The sequence below is a fragment of the Lepidochelys kempii genome, chromosome 16 (genome assembly GCF_965140285.1).
Source record: "Lepidochelys kempii isolate rLepKem1 chromosome 16, rLepKem1.hap1, whole genome shotgun sequence".
Classification (NCBI taxonomy): domain Eukaryota; kingdom Metazoa; phylum Chordata; order Testudines; family Cheloniidae; genus Lepidochelys; species Lepidochelys kempii.
The window spans coordinates 22,256,822-22,279,722 of NC_136395.1; the positions used below are offsets into that span (position 1 = coordinate 22,256,822).

At 48.2% G+C, this 22,901-nt stretch overlaps 1 protein-coding gene across 1 annotated transcript in view; it reads left to right on the top strand.

Moving 5' to 3' along the window:
* Window positions 1–338: 338 nt before the first annotated feature.
* Window positions 339–22,901, top strand: part of AGPAT2 (1-acylglycerol-3-phosphate O-acyltransferase 2) — a 32,246-nt gene continuing 9,683 nt past the window's right edge. The window contains exons 1-4 of the mRNA XM_073314781.2: window positions 339–654; window positions 18,445–18,578; window positions 20,568–20,743; window positions 21,109–21,204. Coding sequence (XP_073170882.2) covers window positions 458–654; window positions 18,445–18,578; window positions 20,568–20,743; window positions 21,109–21,204 — 603 coding nt within the window. The 5' untranslated portion in view covers window positions 339–457. The remainder of the gene's footprint in view (window positions 655–18,444; window positions 18,579–20,567; window positions 20,744–21,108; window positions 21,205–22,901) is intronic.

Consider the following 22,901-nt stretch of genomic DNA (forward strand, 5'->3'; position numbering starts at 1 on the left):
GTGTCGGGGGGAGGAAGGGGGTGTGTCGGGGGGAGGAAGGGGTGAGTGAGTGTGTCAGGGGGAGGAAGGGGGGTGTGTCAGGGGGAGGAAGGGGTGAGTGAGTGTGTCGGGGGGAGGAAGGGGGGGTGCCAGGGGGGAGGAAGGGGTGAGTGAGTGTGTCAGGGGGAGGAAGGGGGGATGCCAGGGGGAGGAAGGAAAGCTCGCGGCGCGGGCCCGGGGGAGCGGAGCCCTGGCCGGCCAGGCGAGGCGAGGCGAGGCGAGGCCAGGCGAGGCGGGGCGGGGCGGGGCGGGGCGAGGCGAGCCCGGCCGATCCCCTCCCCCGGGCGGGGTGCGCGAACCGCCCCTTAAGGGCGGCGGGGGCCGCCCCTTGGCGGACGGGCCTGAGTTCGGGGCTGACTTCGCCGCGTCCCCGGCCGGCCGCGGAGGCGCAGCCCGGCCTCGAGGGTCCCCGGGCAGCATGGAGCCGAGCTGGCTGCTGGGGGGCGCAGCCCTGCTGCTGCTGCTGCTGCTGCTGCCCGCGCTGCTGGCGCTCAGCCCCGCCGCCCGCTTCCAGCTCAAGATCGGCGTCTACTGCGTCCTGTGCCTGGCGGCCTCGGCGCTGGCCGTCCCGCTCTGCCTGCTGCGGCACGGCGGCCGCACCGTGCGCAACATGAGGCGAGTGCGGCGGGAGCGGGGGGGCCCCGGCCCCGGCCCCGCTCCGCCTCCGGCTGAGCCGGCTTGGGAAGCGCCCCCCGGTGGGGAGCCGGGCGGCCGAGCCCCCCGCGCAGCCTGTGGGGAAACTGGGGGGGGAGCGGGCGAACCTGCTGAGCGAGGGGGGCCTTGGCTGGGCCCTTCGGGTGCTGCTCGCTCGTGTGCCCCCCACCGGGGACCCGCCAGCTCCACTGACCCTGCTCTGGCCCTTGCGCGCCTGGGCTGGGGGGGCGCTCAGCGCTTTAAAGGGGGGCTTGTTTGCCAGCTGGGTGTGACGGGGCGGTCGCTGGGTCCTGGGGCCGCTTGTGAGCACGCCTCTGTGCCGCTCGGCCCTGCCGTTAGCCAGTGTGGAAAGGCTCCGCACCCCGAAACGAGTCTTGTGTTGTAACCCCAGCGTTGTCCTCGTGATAGCCCGGTTGGACTCGCCCTTCCTTCAGTGATGGCCCCATCCAGTAGTCATGGTGCTGCAATCCTTTGCTGTCAACGCAACAGCTAGGTCACAAATACTGTGTTGTGACAGCTCTGAATGACTTGAGTAATAGGAGGCTAAAACAGGTAACTGCTTTCTGTTGGCTTACAGGCCTTGGTAGCAGGCAACACTGGGAGGAGGAAGAGCTAGGATGTTAATGCCCCCCCCCACCCCCCAAAAACAACACACCTCCTTAGAGGCTTACAACCAAAGCACTGACGGCTTTTGTGGTTAGGTACTGTAAGCTATGGAACTGTGGCCCATTTACCACGAGTAGCTTGCCAAGGGATGTCAGGCCACAGGGTGCTGGCTCTCTTCCTTTCCAGTTGTTAACCTGCATTAGAAGGTGCGATGGCTAAAAATACATTAAATACTTTCCTAACCTTGTTTGTCCCTGTATCCAGTTGCTGTTGCAGCCCCAAGGATTCATAGATACTAAGGTCAGAAGGGACCATTATGATCATCTAGTCCGACCTCCTGCACGGCGCAGGCCACAGATGTTAAAGCTATTGCAAATTGGCAGAGAGGTGACCTGTGTCCTTATGAAGGAGAGGTCTTCATGAAGTTTCTGTTAAGATGTGATCTGCCCCATAAACATCCTTGGGACTCTTTATTATTAGAATGTCCTCCTTTCTGCTTCTTAGGTGTGTAGTTTTGTTTTGAAGTGGGAGTGTGGATTTTCTATAGCTTTAATGCATTCAGTTGCTAGTTGGAAGACATGTATTAGTTGGACAGAGGTTTTTTAAATACTGTATGACTCAAGCAGTTTTAATCTGTTCAGTTTTTTATCCACCCCATTGCCTAGAGTCAAACACAGCAGGCTGAGGGGGTGATCTGTTAGATTGAGTAACTTGTCACTTACGCAATAATGCACCTGATTACTGAAATCGCCAGAGGAGGATGTGAAAGCTTGGAAGTCACTTAACATAAAAGAAAGGTAGTGAGCTGTGTTCGGGCCTAGGTAACCTGTTCCAGTTGGAGCCCTGATTTGTTTTGCCTCTGCTTAACAATCTGTCCCAACTCACATTTAGCTCAGATACTCCGCTTCCTTCTCCAGACCTGAAGAAGAGCTCTGTGTAACTCAAAAGCTTGTACTTTATTGGACCAACTTCTGTTGGTGGAAAAGATAAGACTTCTGTTTGCATTGCTACATTTAGAGGTTATGTTGCTCTGATTCTGACAATGTTCAGTCCTGGTTGGGGTGAGGATCTTCGGGAAATCGCTTAGTCACACAAGAACACTTTTTTTGAGAACACTTGGGACTTTCACAGCTGTAGTATCTTTTTGATCATGCTGGTTCTGGTACTCCTGAAAGTGGTGTTGTACAGAGTCCAGACAAGCTGAAGATGGCTGTAGAATTTCCTGTCACTGTCCTGATTTACTTGGGAGATAGATCCCCTGACTAAACAAAAGTGTCTTTGCTTTTGCAAGGGGGAGACCGAGGGGGGGGGGGAGAGAAGCAGGGAGGGCAACTGAAAAGAGACACTCCATATTACCATTTCTTGTTACAGGCACATATGTGTCCTGACCACGTCCCAGAAATCTACAAATGTGAAAAATCCATTGTGGTAGCAGGGAGCTAAGGTGCAGGTGTGATGGATTTAGAGTGGGGTAGTAAATTATTTTTATTTTTTTTTCTCTGGACAAAAAAATAAGTACATATTTTTGAGGTCTGTTCAAAAGCGTCTGGCAGTCCAGATTTGGTGCTGGTTTGCCTATTGACGAACCCTGATTTAGAATGGCTGTACAATAATTAATGAATACTGTATGTTGCCCAGGTTATTGGGATGCTTACTGTATGACTGTATTTGTTTAGTTTAATGGAGGGCTGGGGTGGGGAGAAAATGGCTCAAGACAGGCCACTGCTCGGCAGACGCTTGAGAATTAGGAGATGATGCCAGGACAGGAAAGGGCCTCAGAATACAGGCCATCAGAGGAGTGGTGGCAGGTTTAAAAAGGAACACTATGGGCGATGGGGTGTATTTTGGCAAGTCAGACTGCGATGCAGGAACCTGCTAAGGTGTCTGTAGAAGCTAGGCCTGCCTAGGTTACCATCAGAGGATTCTTAGGTAAGATAGACATGCTGGTAGACTCTTTTTAACATCTAAATGCTTTGTTCCTACTGCAATATAAACAGTACTTGGTTTTAAGAAGGCTGTTTTGTCACTGTAGAATCTGTAGACTATTGGTCAGACGCCTTTGGAGTCCAGCCAAAAACGCAGTCAAACCTGCGGGATAAGAATGGCTGATAGGCCGGCCCCTAGGTAAGAGTTGGAGAACTGTGGCATTCCACCCCAGGAGAGGTAAAGGCGTGAGAGGTGCACTCAGACCAGCAAGTGTTCAGAGGTGCTGCTAGTCCTATAACTGACAGGACTGTATTGAACTAGAGCAGGACCGTAAAGCCTTTCCCTCAACTGGGAAATGCTGTTGCTCACTCCATGCTGACGCCACTTGGCTGTATTGGGAGCCTTCCTGTCAAAGGGCTGCTGGCTTTTTAAACCATCCTTGGGATCCCTGCTCAGAGCAAAGTTAAACCTCTTTATTCCCCAGATATGTCCATCTACAGTTATAGCTGTCGCTTCTGAAAGTGGTGTGTCCCTTTGCTCTTGTCTGTATGTTGGAGCTTGGCTACCAGATTCTGCTTCTGTTCTCTCTACACACAGTGCACATGTGGCAGCTTCATGTTTATGTCCGCTGCCACGGTCCTCTTTCCCCATGCCTCCCCACTCCTCAAAAAGTAGTTTGAAACAGCAGTGATTATGGGTTAGTTCAGCATGAGGGTGCTTCTGCATTGGGGTCATATGAGGTTAATTATAATCTTGTGAGCAACCAAAGGAGTTTTCAGAGAGCAAACACGGATCTATCCTGACGCATAAAACGGTCAGCTTTGTCTGTTAACTCTCAAGTGTGTATCTGGAGGTGCTGTCTTTTGAATAAGATGTGAAAACACGGGGCTGACCGGTCGGTATCTAAGCGGCCCCTCTTCTGAAGTGTAGGGATGTTAACCTTTTCGAGTCCTAGCCAAATTCTAGTTGTGGTTTCACATCTGTAAATTCCTTGGATGGTTTCCATGGTCTGACATCCTTATTCATGTCCCATCTCTAATTGTAGCTGTGTGCTATTAAGCAGCTTCTGTGTACCACCCTGGAGGTAGCTATGTGTTAGTGGTAGGTGGAATGACATGCCCCTGGATAGTAAATAAAGATGGTCTGAGACAAGCGAGTGGTTTTTTTGTAGTCTCACTACAGTGCAATGGTAATAATCCTGTTGTGGAAGTTTAGTAGCTAGAGTGTGACTTCTATTGGTACATGATGTAATCTGGGATGCAGAAGCCAGAACTCTGTGTTGAGCTTGCATGTGAGCAAAATGAGTTGATTCAGAATGGCTGTTTCCCTGCATGCTTCAAATCTATATTTTAAATGCAAAGGTGTAGCTGTCAAAACAGTGCCCTGGTACTGCTGTATACCTTTTTACAGCAGTGGCCTGCCATGGCCAGAGATAGGAATAGTCTACCTAGTTTTCCCTTGAGCTGCACGCAACAATCCCTGCATCTTTGTGTCCACCTCTTAAGCCATTCATAGTGCACAACAACAGATACTGATCTCTCAAAACTCAGGAACCGCACTGCATGTTACCTACTTGTATCTGACCTATCTATTGGCTGTTTACATATACAGCTGTCTCTTACAGAACACTAGTCTAACAGGAACCAGTATTATTGTGCTAAAGAATATTTCTGCAAAGTATATACAACATACTTCAGCTGAGGATACAGAAGGGCTTGTAGGAACCACCACAAAACTGAAAGACACCTCAATCTATTGAGACTATACAACTGTCCTTTCAAAGCAGCCCGAAAGTGTGCTTGATGTAAAAGTACTTTTATAAAAGCAAAAACTTCTTCTCCTGGGCTCTTGCTGTTGATCTCGCTACCATGACCTCTCTTTAGATCTGGAGGAAGGAAGAAAAATCTAATTGTACTTCATTTGACCTCCGAGGCGGTGTTCTAATGTTGTCAAAGCAACCGCTGTACTTGAAAGGAAAGTCCTGCTACAATGAGATGTTTAAAATTTCCTTGGGTCATTCACTGAGAACTCTGAATCTTTCATCACTTTCCGATGTGTATATTTCTTGAGATCTTGCCTTCTGTGTGGACCATTGAGTCTTTCTGACAGATCAACAAAATAAAAATTCTGTTGCCTTGATAAAAAGCGTTCTGTAGCCGTGGGTAAAAAATATCGGCACGTTGGGGAAATTTTCTTTATGATATCATAGCGTTTGTAGTTGCAACACTTTGGTCTGAAGACTTTTTCACTTCAGAAAGAGAACAATATTCAAGGGCTTTCCCTTTTCCAACAAGCATTCTTTGGAGAGCTGACTGACTTGTCCTTGTTTGGCTCTGCTGGCTGTCTGTTTTTTAAATTAGTTCTCCCTATATCACCACCCAGACATCTCAACTACTCTGGTCTCCTTTCCCTTGCCTACGTGTGTGTGGGGGCGGGGGTGGTGGTAGGGAAGCAAAACTGCAGTAGAAGTGTGGTGGGAGAGTCAAGAGCCTGGATCCCTGGAGTGATAGGTTTGGCCCTCCTGCGTGAGGGGTGGGTCTGAAGGATTTTTCACCAGAGTGGGTGGGGAGTTGAGACCAGCAAGAATAGTGACTTGTGTAGAGGGACTGCAGGCAAGAGAGTGAGCAGAGGACTGACATGGCAGATGGGGGAAACTGAAGACAAGATTTTTAGAGTGGTAGCTATGTTAGTCTGTATCAGCAAAAATAACGAGGAGTCCTTGTGGCACCTTAGAGACTAACAGATTTATTTGGGCATCAGCTTTTGTGGGTTCGTCAGATGCAAGATGTAACTATTCCGATAACCAGGTACTGTACTTCCTCAAAATGAGTTTTTTGGGATGGGGAATGCAGTGACTCAATGCATGTAAAGGCATACAAATAAGCCACCGTCCTCCACTTCCTGGGATGTTGCCAGCATGGCCCTGCGTGCTGCAAAGGTTATACACAACTGACCTAACACAGTTCTGCAGTTACAAACGCCCCTGGGAAATGATCCAAGTAGAACTGTCTTTCATGGAATTAAAAGTCCAGTGGAAATGATTTCATTAAGATTCAGAGGGTTGTAGAACTGTCTCTATCTTGGTGTTAAACTAAACTGTGCCCCTTTAACTGTAAATGTGTGTTGTACCAGCATGCTGCTTGTGTAACGCAACCGCTGCACTAGCTGCCTACCTAGTGCTGCTCTGTGGTGGTCATGCATCCTGGCAGGCGTATGATGACTTGCTTTGCAGTCTATGAACTCTGAATGTATTGTGCCATGTTAGCAGGATCGTTCCCTCTGAGACATGCCAATGCCCCGGCCCTCTGATTGGATGAAAAGACTAAGCACAATGATGAGAATTACTATCCTGCACAAAGTATCACACTTTTTATAGATGTGGGGCATCAAGGTGCAGAGGCTCTCAGGGCCACAAAGGGTATGTCTGCACTGCAATTAAAAACCTGCAGCTGGCCTGCCGTAATGCTATGCCTCGAGGCAGCGCTGGTTCTGGGATCTCAATATTGGGGGTGGGGGGGGGGGGCGGAAGGTAAGCTGGTATTTTGGTGCCCCTGGGTATTACAGTTAAACAACCTTTCAGGAGTCCTGGGCCAATTACCACCCAGGGTGGCAGATAGTGCTGGGCCTGCCTAGAGGCAAACTGCCTTCTGAGGAAAGCTGGTGGTGGGGGCTCCTGGCTTTAACTTGTTGTGGTTAGAACAAAGGTCAAGTTATTTTAAAGTCCAGCTCCACTGTGTCGGGATTGCACATGCTGAATGAGAGACTTTCTGGCATAGCCGCTTCCTGGATTGTCTGTGAGCCAAGTCCCCTGCTGGGAGGGGGAGAGTATCCATGTTGCATCTCCTGTTTGGTACAGGTTTCAGAGTAACAGCCGTGTTAGTCTGTATTCGCAAACAGAAAATGAGGACTTGTGGCACCTTAGAGACTAACCAATTTATTTGAGCATAAGTTTTTGTGAGCTACAGCTCAATTCATCGGAAGTGAGCTGTAGCTCACGAAAGCTCATGCTCAAATAAATTGGTTAGTCTCTAAGGTGCCACAAGTCCTCCTTTTCTGTTTGGTACAGAATACACTATTGCTGTAGATAAGGGGCGGGGCTGGGCTGACCCTGCCTTTTCCAGGAAGGACAGGTGCCAGGCTTTACAGCAGAGCTGACGGTTAGTTTGGGGGCTGGTGTTCTGAGCACAGCTGAACTGCCTGTGACTCTGTGTGTGTGTGTGTGTACGTACTTGAAATAGTGTTGTGCCTTGGTATTTCTGTAAGCAGTTAGTGCCTAATTCAGCTTTGTGTTTCAGCTCTGATCCAGATGAATTGAAGTGTGAGCTGTGCACCTGCAGAAGCTCTGGATTCAAACTTTGAGTTATGGGACCCAAATGTTTGCTGGGTTAATTCCGTACCCAGGTGCCAGTGATTCCTGTACTGTTGTCTTCAGGTAGCATCACTGAAGTCAGTGCAGTTTATTCTCAGTCTATCTCCAAAGGTGGTAGGAAGGGTAGAGGGTGTGTGTGTGTGTGTGTGTGTGTACACCTGCACACACATCTGGGAGAGTGGGGGTCATGGTATGAGGAGTAAGTGTGTAGATTTTGGCTTTTAACCCTTAGCACTAGTCTCCGGGCATGTCACCTGGCTCCATTCTCTAGTCTCTGCACCTAGACTAGTGGATTAAGGTTTAACCTGCACTGATGAAAGTTGACTAAATGAATGATGCACACAGCTTAGAGATACCCATGGCAGGCTTTATGGCCTGGTACAGAGATCCTTGCCCCTGCCGCTGATTCAACTCCTGGCTCCATAACGTCAAACCCAACATGACCGAGAAGAGGTCACTGTGTGCCAACGTGAGGCTCAGATGTCACTCGTTACACACAGCCGATTGTGAAATCCCATTAAAGCTGCCAACATGTAGCCTGCCCCATTAGAACTTCAGAAGCATGAAATGCACCCTGCATTGACAATATATTCTGGTGCTGGGGGAGGGGGGTGCACTGCAGTTAGACACCCGCAGCTGGCCTGTGCCAGCTGACACAGGGCTCAGGCTGTGGGGATGTTTTAATTGTGGCATGGAAGGTCTACACCAGAACGTCTGGCTTGGGCTGCAGCCAGAGCTCTGGGACCCTCCCACCTCACAGGGTCCTAGATTCCAGGCACCAGCGTTAACACTGCAATTAAACAGCCCCACAACGCAAGCGTTGTGAGTCTGAGTCAGCTGGCACAGGCCAACTGTGGGGGTTTTAGTTGCTGTGTAGACATGCCCTTGGAAATACATTCTTAGGTCTCTGATAACATGTTGGTTGATTAATTAGACTTAATGTTTTAGTTTAACAATCAAGTGTGGCTTGTTGAGGCTTGTGAAATCCAGTCTGGTGGTCAGGAAGCTCTCTCAGGTGAGGGCCTGTGACTTGTACGGAACGTAAGTGTCTCGTTTTAAAATAAAAACTTGGCCTCTGGCATGTAATGTTGAAAAGAACCTTACAAACATGAAGCGAGCACAGCTGAGCCAGTGTTGTTTACACACACAGAGCAGAGGCCCTGGAGTGACATCGGGGATCTGACAAAGCTGCAGCAGGTTGGCTGCTCTATCAGCTAGGTCAGTTTAGTACAGCTGCTACTCCGTAAGACTGAGCAGCAGTAGGGTCAGGAACTGGAGGAAGACAGACAGGATTTATCTGTACTACAGACTACAAAGCCTGGACAGTGTAGCTATGCCGGTAGAAACCCCTAGTTACCCCATCTGAGTAACCAGGGAGGTAAAGGAATGCCGTTTCCTCCTGTCCCCTGCGGACTCTCTCACTAGCATGAGGCTTATGACCTTTGTAATACTGTCCCCACATGTACTGGAGGAAATCCTAGCTGCAATGCCCCTCCTCTTGCCCAGTTAGTGTTGCTGAATGAGTCGGGCCCTGTGTGCTCTGGCTCTGCTCCAGATCAGTACTTCACCCTTTATGGTCTGAGCAGTTTCAGGACAACCCCCTCACATGTTGTGCAACCTGGACCTTCCTCTTACAACATCAAGCCACCCCCTCATTCTTGCCAGTATGTGCTCTTGGTTAATATGTAACCAGCTCCTCCTGCTGCTTTCTGCAGAGCCCTAGTTTCCTGAGCAGTGACCTCTCCTCTGGTTTGGTGAGGGAAGGAAGGTGGAGTTGGAAATTGGGTCATTCTCATGGCTAGGATACTGGTGATCCTTGTGCTGACTTAGTCACATTGACTCTCCTAACCCCACCACACAGTCCTTTTGACTTTGTGCCTGGAGTGAGACAAAATGGGCTAAACCTCTGCCTCTGATTCCTGCAAAGAACGAATTGGTGTGTGTGTTTGTGCATGCTAGTTCTGAGCAATTGCCAGTCTCCTGTTCGTTCCTCTTATAGTAAAATGATCTGTCAAGATGCAGACTTGAATGCAGCCTGGGTTGGTAATCACTGGAGGTTTCTATTTGAGTGGTAGAGTTCTATTATACTGGTAGTAAAATAACCGTGCCTAATAGGGTACAGAATGTGAGTGAGGCCAAACAGCAAAAATTAAGATGTTTGTACACTAATGCAAGGAGCCTAGGTAACAAAATGGAGGAACTAGAGTTACTGGTGCAGGAAGTGAAACCAGATATTATAGGTATAACAGAGACCTGGTGGAATAGTAGTCATGATTGGGCTACAGGTATTGAAGGGTATGTGCTGTTTAGGAAAGACCGAAATAAAGGTAAAGGTGGTGGAGTAGCACTGTATATCAATGATGAGATAGAATGTAAAGAAATAAGAAGCGATGAAATGGATATGACTGAGTCTGTCTGGGCAATAATTAAATTGGGGAAGAAAACTATTAGAGCCTCCCCTAGGATAGTGCTTGGGGTGTGCTATAGACCACCGGGATCTAATTTGGATATGGATAGAGCCCTTTTTAATGTTTTTAATAAAGTAAATACTAATGGAAACTGTGTGATCATGGGAGACTTTAACTTCCCAGATATAGACTGGAGGATGAGTGCTAGTAATAATAATAGGGCTCAGATTTTCCTAGATGCGATAGCTGATGGATTCCTTCAACAAGTAGTTGCTGAACCGACTAGAGGGGATGCCATTTTAGATCTGGTCTTGGCGAGTAATGAGGATCTCATAGAGGAAATGGTTGTAGGGGATAATCTTGGCTCAAGTGATCATGAGCTAATTCAGTTCAAATTGAATGGAAGGATTAACAAAAATAAATCTGCAACTAGGGTTTTTGATTTCAAAAGGGCTGACTTTCAAAAATTAAGGAAATTAGTTAGGGAAGTGGATTGGACTGAAGAATTTATGGGTTTAAAGGTAGAGGAGGCCTGGGATTATTTTAAATTAAAGCTGCAGAAGCTATCGGAAGCCTGCATCCCAAGAAAGGGGAAAAAATTCATAGGCAGGAGTTGTAGACCAAGCTGGATGAGCAAGCATCTTAGAGAGGTAATTAAGAAAAAGCAGAAAGCATATAGGGAGTGGAAGAAGGGAGGGATCAGTAAGGAAAGCTACCTTATTGAGGTCAGAATATGTAGGGATAAAGTGAGACAGGCTAAAAGTCAAGTAGAGTTGGACCTTGCAAAGGGAATTAAAACCAATAGTAAAAGGTTCTATAGTCATATAAATAGGAAGAAAACAAAGAAAGAAGAAGTGGGACCGCTAAAAACTGAGGATGGAGTGGAGGTCAAGGATAATCTAGGCATGGCCCAATATCTAAACAAATACTTTGCCTCAGTCTTTAATAAGACTAAAGAGGATCTTAGGGATAATGGTAGCATGATAAATGGGAATGAGGATATGGAGGTAGACATCACCATATCTGAGGTAGAAGCGAAACTCAAACAGCTTAATGGGGCTAAATCGGGGGGCCCAGATAATCTTCATCCAAGAATATTAAAAGAATTGGCACAAGAAATTGCAAGCCCATTAGCAAGAATTTTTAATGAATCTGTAAATTCAGGGGTTGTACCATATGATTGGAGAATTGCTAACATAGTTCCTATTTTTAAGAAAGGGAAAAAAAGTGATCCAAGTAATTATAGGCCTGTTAGTTTGACATCTGTAGTATGCAAGGTCTTGGAAAAAATTTTGAAGGAGAAGGTAGTTAAGGACATTGAAGTCAATGGTAAATGGGACAAAATACAACATGGTTTTACAAAAGGTAGATCGTGCCAAACCAACCTGATTTCCTTCTTTGAGAGAGTAACAGATTTTTTAGATAAAGGAAACGCAGTGGATCTAATTTATTTAGATTTTAGTAAGGCGTTTGATACTGTGCCACATGGGGAATTATTAGTTAAATTGGATAAGATGGGCATCAATAGGAAAATTGAAAGGTGGATAGGGAATTGGTTAAAGGGGAGACTACAACGGGTCCTACTGAAAGGTGAACTGTCAAGTTGGAGGGAGGTTACCAGTGGAGTTCCTCAAGGATCAGTTTTGGGACCAATCTTATTTAATCTTTTTATTACTGACCTGGGCACAAAAAGTGGGAGTGTGCTAATAAAGTTTGCAGATGATACAAAGCTGGGAGGTATTGCTAATTTAGAGAAGGACAGGGATACCCTACAGGAGGATCTGGATGACCTTGTAAACTGGAGTAATAGGAATAGGATGAAATTTAATAGTGAGAAGTGTAAGGTCATGCATTTAGGGATTAATAACAAGAATTTTAGTTATAAGCTAGGGACGCATCAACTAGAAGTAACGGAGGAGGAAAAGGACCTTGGAGTATTGGTTGATCATAGGTTGACTATGAGCTGCCAATGTGATATGGCTGTGAAAAAAGCTAATGTCGTCTTGGGATGCATCAGGAGAGGTATTTCCAGTAGGGATAAGGAGGTTTTAGTACCGTTATATAAGGCACTGGTGAGACCTCACCTGGAATACTGTGTGCAGTTCTGGTCTCCCATGTTTAAGAAGGATGAATTCAAACTGGAACAGGTACAGAGAAGGGCTACTAGGATGATCCGAGGAATGGAAAACTTGTCTTATGAAAGGAGACTCAGGGAGCTTGGCTTGTTTAGCCTAACTAAAAGAAGGTTGAGGGGAGATATGATTGCTCTCTATAAATATATCAGAGGGATAAATACCAGAGAGGGAGAGGAATTATTTAAACTCCATACCAATGTGGACACAAGAACAAATGGATATAAACTGGCCACTAGGAAATTTAGATTAGAAATTAGACGAAGGTTTCTAACCATCAGAGGAGTGAAGTTTTGGAATAGCCTTCCGAGGGAAGTAGTGGGGGCAAAAGATCTATCTTGCTTTAAGATTAAACTCGATAAGTTTATGGAGGAGATGGTATGATGGGATAACATGGTTTTGGTAATTAAATATTCATGGTAAATAGGCCCAATGGCCTGTGATGGGTTTTTAGATGGGGTAAGATCCAAGTTACCCGGGAAAGAATTTTCTGTAGTATCTGGCTGATGAATCTTGCCCATATGCTCAGGGTTTAGCTGATCGCCATATTTGGGGTCGGGAAGGAATTTTCCTCCAGGGCAGATTGGAAGGCCCTGGAGGTTTTTCGCCTTCCTCTGTAGCATGGGGCACGGGTCACTTGCTGGAGGATTCTCTGCTCCTTGAGGTCTTCAAACTACAATTTGAGGACTTCAATAGCACAGATATAGGTGTGAGGTCTTTTTTAGGAGTGGTGGGTGAAATTCTGTGGCCTGCATTGTGCAGGAGGTCAGACTAGATGATCATAATGGTCCCTTCTGACCTAAATATCTATGAATCTATGAGTGTGTGGAGCACTGGCTCATTCGGACACCTTGAGAACCAGAAAAAAGGAAACCTACTTTATTTGTAGCTTCTCAGTGTGACAGGGTCAGGCCAGATAGCTACAGGAGAATTTTTTGTTTTGTTTTTTGGGGGTGGGGGTTTGGTTTTTTGCAGGAGCATTTTCTTTATTTACATATAGAAAATATTTTCCCGAAGCATCATTTACTTCAGAGGAATGAACCTAGATGAGTGGGTAGCACTGATACCAGGTCTGCGAGGTGTTTCACTGGCTTGTAAGTGATGGAAAACTCACCCAGGTAGTGGCCAATCATCTCGGGCTTGATTTCCACCTGGCAGATATAGTAGCCCCAGGTTAAGTAGGTTCTTTTTCCCTGGGTAAGGTAACAGGGAAGGTTCCAGAACTTTCTGGAAACAATTAAGGCAGACAGGCTGATTAGAACATCTGCAGCCAATCAAGAAGCTGCTAGAATCAATTAAGGCAGGCTAATCAGGGCACCTGGGTTTAAAAAGGAGCTCACTTCAGTTTGTGTGGCGCATGTGGGGAGCTGGGAGCAAGAGGCGCGGGGAGCTGAGAGTGAGAACGCGGACTGTTGGAGGACTGAGGAGTACAAGCATTATCAGACACCAGGAGGAAGGTCCTATGGTGAGGATAAAGAAAGTGTTGGGAGGAGGCCATGGGGAAGTAGCCCAGGGAGTTGTAGCTGTCACACAGCTGTTCCAGGAGGCACTCCAGACAGTTGCATTCCACAGGGCCCTGGGCTGGAACCTGGAGTCGAGACTAGGCCCAGGTTCCCCCAAACCTCCCAACTCCTGGTCAGACACAGGAGGAGCTGACCTGGACTGTGGGTTCACAAAAACGGCCAAACTGAGGGCTGCCGTGAATCTCCGAGGCGAGCAAATCCGCCAATAAGCGCAAGACCCACCAAGGTAGAGGAGGAACTTTGTCACACCAGACAGGAGCCATTAGCTTCACCCTGGAGGCCAGTTGGTCTCCTGGAGGCCAGTCCATGGACTGTGATTCACTGAATTAAATGACAGGTTTCAGAGTAGCAGCCATGTTAGTCTGTATTCGCAAAAAGAAAAGGAGGACTTGTAGCACCTTGGAGACTAACCGATTTATTTGAGCATAAGCTTTCATGAGCTACAGCTCACTTCATCGGATGCATTCAGTGGAGCTGTAGCTCACGAAAGCTTATGCTCAAATAAATTGGTTGGTCTCCAAGGTGCCACATGTCCTCCTTTTCTTTTTACTGAATTAAATTAATCTCATCTCAGTCCCCTTCTCTGTGGGTCCGTGTCCCTGGTGCAAGCCACTCCTGCAGCTGGAGGAAGTGGGGCTTTCTCACAAGTCTTGGCGTAGACACTGTGCGGGGTAGGCCACAGTCATCCGGACTGACCGGCCCTGCTGTGTTGGGATCAGTGCTATGCAGAGGTGCTCACGTTGCATTACCTGGGCTGTGTCTGGTAGATAGAGGACTTGAGTCTTCTAGCACCAGTCCTGCCGATATCCAGCCACGTCTGGTATTCTGCTGACCTGACTAGTTTGGGGAGTGAGTGCTGTCCTGTCAGTGACTCCCGCTGGCTCGCTCGGCATCTCTCTAGTAACCCTAAATCAATAGGATTTGGTAATGATCCAGGAGGGAAAAGTTGCCCTCTCCTGACCTTGCTTCTGTCTAGGAAAACCAATAGCTGCTGAGTCAGGCTAGTCAGACGCTTTGATCAACTTTGTTAATAGCAAATCGTTTTTTGACAAAATGAGGATCTTTGCAGAAAGCTGCTACTTTTCTCACTCTTGTTTTTTGTTTGGTCAGAAATGGCTTTGCCTGAATCTGGTGTTTTTACCAGTTGAACTCTTCCTGTGGGAAAACTTGAACATGTGAAAAATTGTCAATTTTCATCCATTTTCTGCAGGGGAAGAACCGGTCCTGACCAGCCCGAGTGCTGGCACGGAGCCCCATGTATTCTCCCTTGGGTGTGGGTGTTGTCCGCCTCTGGCATGCCACTCAGCTGGCTGTAAAAGCCCCAGTCCGTTCAGTCCAAACCAAAACTACTTGCAGAGTTCTCTCAAATTTAGTTGGGCTTTTGAGGAGACTGTACTGTCCTGAGCGTGCAGGCTTGGGAAAAACTGAGTGGTCCCCTCCCAGAAGCCATGCTGTAATGAAGAGAATCCAGGTAGAGCAGGAGAAATGCTTGGAGTGTCCTAGTGGATAGAGGATGGGGACTTGGGAGAACTGGGTTCTATACCTGGCTCTGTCCCTCTTCTGCTGGGCTTGGGCCTCAGTTTCCCTATCTATAAAATAAGGATAACACTTACCTCCTTTAAAGTATTCTGAGGTCCACAGATGAAAAGTGCCATATAAGAGCTAGGTGGAGATGATAGGGAGGCGAGAAAACACTAACTTGTAGTATAGACAAGGGTGCTCGTGACCAACTGCAGGCATGCTGGCTTGTGTGGCTAAAACTCTGCTAGTAACCAGGGCAGCTGACCATGTCTGCCCCCCTAACCGAAGTCTAGCTTGGGACATGGGTGTGTGTGCCTATGTTTTGCTCCCTATGGAGGGTAGGAATCTCTAACAATGTTGATGATCTGCTTTAGCCAGCCTCTGTGCAGAGCTGGGAGGTAAAGCATCTGGGAGAATGCTGCTCTGTGTGAATGCCCCTGGACATGCTGGCTCACGCTGAAGTGCTGTGTGAGTTCAAATGCATTCAGCCACGGTAGGTGGGGAGGTGGGCGCAGCTGCACAAACAGTTGTGCTGGCAGAAGCTGCCGTGTGGGCGCAAATGAAACTGCAGCCTTTGCCCTGTCTGGCTACAGAATTGCTGCTCCCTGCCGATGGGGAGGTGGCAGCCAGCGGGAGCTTTGGAAATGGCCATCTCTTTTGCTGGGGGGCTTATTGGAGAGTGAAAATGCTCAACCCAGGCAGTCTCAAGCCTGGTGCAGGGGAGGTGGGGGGAACTTCAGTCTCGGCAAGCGGGGCTGTGCCTGGCTGTCCGGCATGTTCATGTGGAAAGGTGGGAGGAGCTGCTGCTGCCCATGGTGTGAGAAGGTCTGGTTAGGGTGCTCACTCCTTCTTCCCCCAAGCTGAGAGCCACTTTAACAAGACACCCCTCCTTCCCCTGCCAGCATTAGGGGAGCATGAAATACTCTGATTCCTCATTAACCTTCCCCAGGTTCCAGATGTGCTGTCACACCTTCATCTTCATCATCCTCCCCTGTAGGTGGCAGTAGCTATACACGCACACCTGAAACAGCCAGTATGCGCTGGTCAGCTGATCTCTGGGCCCCACACTCCAATTCTGAGCTCGGGGGACCCTGTCCCACCACTATGGCTTCTAAGCACAGATCCAAACACACGCTCTTCTCTTATTAGATCAAGTCTTTTGTCTTAAACAGTGTGCGTGTTGCAGTGAGATTTTCTGGCACTTAAGCACAGAAAATAAAATCAGCTCGTGTTCAGGTGTTCTACACACACGCACCCCATCTCTCTTATCCCCTACATCTGCTGAGGGAGGCTGTTAGCTTCCAGCACACTCCCAGCATACGCACTTGCTTCCTCTGCCTCTCCGATGGGGACACCTACTGGCTGCGCCATCCCCTGCCCCCCCATAGCTGTTAGCATGCAGGAGGTGAAGGGCTGAGCGTTGGAGCAGTGAAATATGGGGTTTATCCAGAACAGCAGGCTCTTTGCATAGGTGCTAGAAATGTATGGGCAGCTTATCTCTGGTAGCTGCTGAATGCCCTGGCCCTGTGTCATTGCTCTGTTCGTCCCAGCCCTGTGGCATGCCGGGAAGAGGGATGGGAGGCTTGCAGTTGGAAGTTCTGGTTTTTAACTGTTAACCTTAATTTAAATGAAACTCTGGCTGGCACTTAATTCCATAAGGGCTCCACCCAGCTGTGTGGGTGGTAGGAGCAGCACCCTAATCTCTGCTTGCTGGCAGGAAGCTTGTGTGCATCCTTGTACAGGGTGGGGTCTTGGTTCTTGAGTCTGCACGAGTCATCCTGTCTCTGCTCCATGGAATTCCCTCAGCAAACAGCCAAACTCTCACTTTCTTTACTAGAAACTAATCCAGCTGTTTCCAGATTGCTGTAAATTGGCTCCCTTGGTTTCAGAAACAATGACTGCTTGTGCTGTAGGGCGCTGAGCCCAAAACTGAGTCACATCGTCAGTGCTCAGCCCAATGTCCTGCCACTGGGTGCTGAGCTCTCCTGAAAACATGGCTCCTGCCCAAAGAGCCCACAGCCTAAAGCAGTAGGCAAGACTGAGTGTGTTGGGGAAACCCAACAGTGGGGCTAGCATGGCCCATCTCCAACAGGTTCAGGAAACAACTTTTTCTGTTGCCAGAACTTCTGAAGCAGCTCTTCTTAGTGCAGCAATGGGGTCTGTGCGGCTGGACCCCAGTACCTGTGTGGGGAGCCCCATTGAAGCCAGTGGTGCTCCCTACAGATACAGAGCTCTCCTCTGAGTTCATTGCGGGATTGAACCCTTGCTTCTTTGTAAAGAATAACTGGCCAAGATGGCACTGAGAAGGATCCCAAGCTGCTCTGTGCCTTCCCGCAAAGCTCTTTGGAGTGAGCATCTCTCCAAATAAGTTGCATTAGGCAGATATCTCAAGTAGCATTACATAAGGGCTAATGTACCATGTCTAGTCATCTTGCATGCTGGAAGATGGCAGGTGGTGAATCTACTGACCTGGTTCCTGTAGTGGGCTGTTTCACTAGACAAAGCTTTCCCCCTGCAGATGGCAGTGTCTTACAATGATGGTGCAGATAGATGTGAAGAGAAATAAACAAATGACTTCCAGGGAGAGGTCTACAAAATCCTGTAGTTTGTGTGTTTGATCATTGAGCTCAGTAGAGAACTTGTTTGCCCTTTGTTTATATGGGCCTTTCAGTTATGTAGCTTGGACTGAGAAAGTCAAAGCAATTTCCCAGACTGGGGAAGAATGTCACACCTTTTTGGAGCACAGCAGGCCTGTGGCAGAGTGCTGGCGTCGGGGGGGCGAGCAAATGGTAGTTTGATTGACTAGCCTTGGCACTAAAGTGTCCTATGAGGGGTTCACTGCTTCTCTGCACACCTCTGATCTGGGAGGGCGACTGTTCTGCGGAGCAGTGTGCAGTACTGCACAGAGGAAGCTGGTCCAAAGGTACCCTTGTGTAAGACCTTGTGCGGGGAGGCTGTCGATGAGGGTGGGGTTATGTGACAACTGTTCTGGGACAGGAATTGAAGGACGTTACATCCTCCTGTCCCTCCTAATAAACTACAGGGCAAATTAGGCAGCTTCCAGCTCATGCAGGGATATCCCAGGACATGTGTGAGAGCAGGTAAATGAGAGAGGTGTTGACACCTTTTTTGGTCCTTAGGCCTGTTCCTCTGCCTTAACAGATTCTTTCTCCTGCACTAGTGCTGCATCTTCCACACCGTAATGCAAACATTGTCGACTCCATGAGACCTGCTGCCCTGACTTCACTTCTCTTTTCTCTATGCAGAATCATCAAAAATATCGTCAAGAACTTCAAGTATATTTATGGCCTGAGGTTTGAGGCAACAGGTCTGGAGAACTTCCAGATTGAGGAGCCATGTGTCATCGTGTCAAATCATCAGAGCATCCTGGACATGATCGGTGAGTTGATTGGGTTGAGAAAGAAGCTGTCTCATTTGAAAGTGAACTGTTGGGTGCACCTAGCTTTGCTGTTGGGGAAATCCTGCGCTTGCCCCTGATTTGGGGAGTCTCCAAGCCTTGTAGTGGAAGAGGCTCCAGGAGACCTGTCTGTATGTCACACAGTGCATTGGTCAGTTCTGCCTACGGGAATTGCCATTTACGATGTTGAAAGCTACAGCAGTGTTTTGAGTGGGGAGATGCACAGTGTAATGGGGTATTGGGTGAGCAGTGTAATGGGGTATTGGGTGAGCAGGGAGGGGTATACTTGCGGTTGGGCTCTCTCCACAGAGCAGTGGAAGTGCTGAGCTCTGTAGCCTGGTAAGTAGTGATCTAGGTATTGCCAGACTGGATCAGACCCAAGGTCCATCTAGTCCAGTATCCAGTCCATGACAGTGATCACTGCTAGATGCTTCAGAGGCAGATGTAAGAACAGCAGTGGGATAATCAAACACAGGCACGCAAGAGGGACTCAGTGTGGCTTACAGCAGGGGTATGAGAGTCCTAGTTTGAATGGTCACTGACTGGCTTCGTGCCCCCTCGGGAGAAGAATATGGCTGCCCCCCCTTTTTCCTTCTGCCCATGCTCTCTAGTGATCCTCTGCAGGATACTTGTTACTACAGCTTGCTGAGGCTCTGAACAGGTTTAGCTGTACCACCCCAATTACTGACCCATGGCAGGCATGGGTCAAGTCTTAGCCTTCAGTTGAGTGGAAAGGTTCTTCTGCCCTTGCCCTGAAATAAAGGCCAAGGTCTCCCCATGGCTTAGGGCCTGTTACTTCATTCAGAATTTGAAGGCTGTCCTATTAGGAAGGTTGGCTTGCAGCCCTCTGTCCTGCAAAGACAGAAAAGGCCAGCCAGGCAGTGAGGTATGTGGAATAACACCTGGAGGCCATACTTCCACTTTCTCCAGGTTGGGACAGTAATTGGATCCTGTGCATCATCCTTCCATGGGTAGATATGCCAGCTGGAATGCCTCTTGTTGCACTGTCTGGCTCGCTTGGGTACGTCCCAAAGGCTTGTTCATCTTAATAGATAACGTTAGCATGACAGGGGTAGTGAAAGGGTTTTAACAACAAACCACCAGAAAATAAGCTAATGGAGCCCTTCAAACGAGGGAGGAGACTCTGGTACACCTACTTTCTAGCTGCAACCTGTCTGGTGCCTCAGCAATTGAGACGACATTATTATTATTTATCCTAGTGCCTTAGCCTGTCATGGACCAGGAAGCCATTGTGCAGGTGCTGTACAAACACAACTAGAGTTTAGGATCACCTGTTTCTTCCAAAGGTGGTGGTGTTGTAACCCCATCTTGCAGACAGGGGAGTAAGCAGGGAGGGTCTAAGGCAAAGTGAGGAGTGATGGCAGAGTTGGGAATAAAACCGCAGTTTCCTCCATCGCAGCGCGTTGATCCAGCCATTGGCTCCTGCTGCCACCCTGTAAGTGCAAAACGTTAAAAAAATTGCCTTTCTGGGCTGCAGCCCCTGTTAGAGAGGAAGAGGCTCCCCTAGCCATGGCAAGCACATGGGTCCCTTCTGCCATGCTCCTGCTGCAGAACCAAGGAAGCCCCTGAGGCAGAGCTGTTGAACAGGTGGTTATTTTACGTCTCCTTCCCTTCCCCTCCCCCCCACGCCCCTTTCTCGTTCCATCCTCTTATGACTACGTCTCTTCGGTGTCTAACGCCTGAAAGCTGCTGAAAGGCACGTGGTGGTTTGCGAGCTAGCAATGCTTTTGAATCGGCAAGGGATCATCTTTGCAAAGCTCTCTGGCTGCTGCTGCCCTTCCTGTACATGCAGCCTGTTGCACCCATTCACTTTGGGTGCTTGGCAGCAGGCCTGGGTTGGGTCACTCGTACACTGCCGATCTGGTTTGTGGGTGGAGAGAGAGGTTTTCTTGTTGTCATGGCTTATTGTGGGTGGGCTTCTTACACTCTCTCCCTTCACCCTGGGCTTAGGGTTGATGGAAATCCTCCCAGATAACTGTGTTCAGATCGGCAAGAAGGAGCTGCTGTACATGGGCCCTGTGGGCCTGATAATGTACCTGGGTGGTGTCGTCTTCATCAACAGGAAGAGTACGAGCAATGCCAAGACCGTGATGGCCCAGGTTGCCCAGACCATGCTGGATGAGAACGTGAGTACAGTATATGCCAATAGGCTTTGTGAGTGCTGGGCACTGCTTGCATTTGTTCCCAAGTAGAGGGCTGCATGTGCTGGAATATTAGTCAGACACTGGATTAAGGATGCGGGAGGGTGGGATACTATGAGAACTATTGTCTGACCTCTAGTACCTGGTGGCTAGTGTAAACTTCAAATGCCAGCCCTGGCTGTAGCTATACCCTGCAGCAAAATCTTCTGCGGGGGTTCCAAACAACTAGGAACAGAGGCATGCTATCTATGATCCGACAGAACCTCTCTAGAGAGGTTGTGGGTTAATTCTACAGCTAACTTTTGGTGTGCCAACAAATGGACTTCATGGTTTATCTCACTGTCTTACAGGTGAAAGTGTGGGTGTACCCGGAGGGCACGAGGAACGGGAATGGTGACTTGTTACCGTTCAAGAAAGGAGCTTTTCATCTCGCTATACAGGCACAGGTAATGCTGGTCAGCTTCTTTCACAGCCAAAGCACTATACGGGCCTTCCAGTGAAAGGTCTACCTATGGTGACCAGATACTGGCAACACAGGGCTCTTTAGCGGTCCAAAATGGGGGCATGATAAAAGACACCCTTTGAAGTGAACACTGTCTTCAGAGCACCCAAGATAGTAAGTTGCAGAGAGAAGCAGCTTTCTCACCGGGCTCCCAGAAGTATGGGAGCCTCCTTTGAAAATGGCACCTGAAACTTTTTCAGATAAATGGGTTGGTGGGGACTGCCCTCCTTGGTGCATGGGGAGGAGATGATGGCCAGCCAATACCATGGCGTAGCTAGCATTCTCCTCCAGGACAATCCCATGAAACGTGATCAAATTCTGGCTAACTTGGCTCCTTCTACTACTAGCTTGCATTATAGCTTCTAACGTCATAGTTCTAAGTCACACATCTAGCCTGCAATAACTTGGGTTAGAACCCGCCTTTGTCAATTAGATCCCTCCTTTAGCCAATTGAATCACTTCCTCGGTGCTGCCTGCTCTACAGTGCATGGTGACCCGGCAGGTGCTGTGGTGTCTGCGTTGTTTAGCACACTGCAAGACGGGACTGATTGATTAGTGCCATATCTTGGAAGAAACCAAGATTTAAAATGTGCTTTGCTACATACAAATGCTGCATAACCGGGTTTAAGGACTTCTCCATGTTCCTGCAAGTACAAGAACTGGTGACTCGGCAGGTTCTGGAGAACAGCCCTGTACTGGGAGGTCTGGGGGATCAGCTTGTCCAACATTGCTGAAGGCTGCAACATTTCTTGAGTGATCCCACTGAAAGTGCAGAAGGTGCAGGTGCTGCCTCTTGGTGGCCCTCCCGCAGAGTACTCCTGTGGGGCAAGTCTTAAACTTGAAATGAAAGGCACCTTGGAGTAGCTATTAAATATGGCGAACTATGGTGGCTTTAAACCAGTGGCTCTCAACCCTTCCCGATGACTGTACTCCTTTCAGATGTCTGATTTGTCTTGCATACCCTCAAGTTTCACCTCACTTAAAAACCACTTGCTTAGTAAATCAGACATAATACTTTCTCACTTTTTTACCATATAATTATAAAATCAATCAGAATATAAATATTGTACTTACATTTCAGTGGGTAGTACACAGAGCAGTGTAAACAAGTCATTGTCTGTATGAAAATTTAGTTTGTACTGACTTTGCTAGTGGTTTTTATGTAGCCTGTGGTAAAACTAGGCAAATCTCTAGATGAGTTGAGGTACCCCCCAGGGGTACCTGTACCCCTGGTTGAAAACCATGGCTTTAAACCCCTGCCTCTACCAGATCCATCAGACTTAATGGTGACTGAGCACAGGCTTCAGTGCACTAAACCTTAGGCTCTACATGCAGCAAAATGTATTTCCCCCTCAGCCCTAGATGAGCCAAACCATTGAAAAGCATCTGGGATGGGTTTGCAGATCTATAGATAGGACAAGCAGTTGCTTCTGGGAGCATCGTTCCTCTTGTATATTTAAATTTGTTTGTGCCAATGGCTACCTCCTTCCTGGGGATGAGTTACTGTGAGGACGAGAGCCCCTACTGCAGGGTGTGATCTAGCAAGCACTGGGGCAAGGAGAGCATTGGATGCCCCATCTTGCAAGCTTGTCAGTGTGGGGCTCCTATAAGATTGAATACAACCTCAGGGGTAAAGAAATG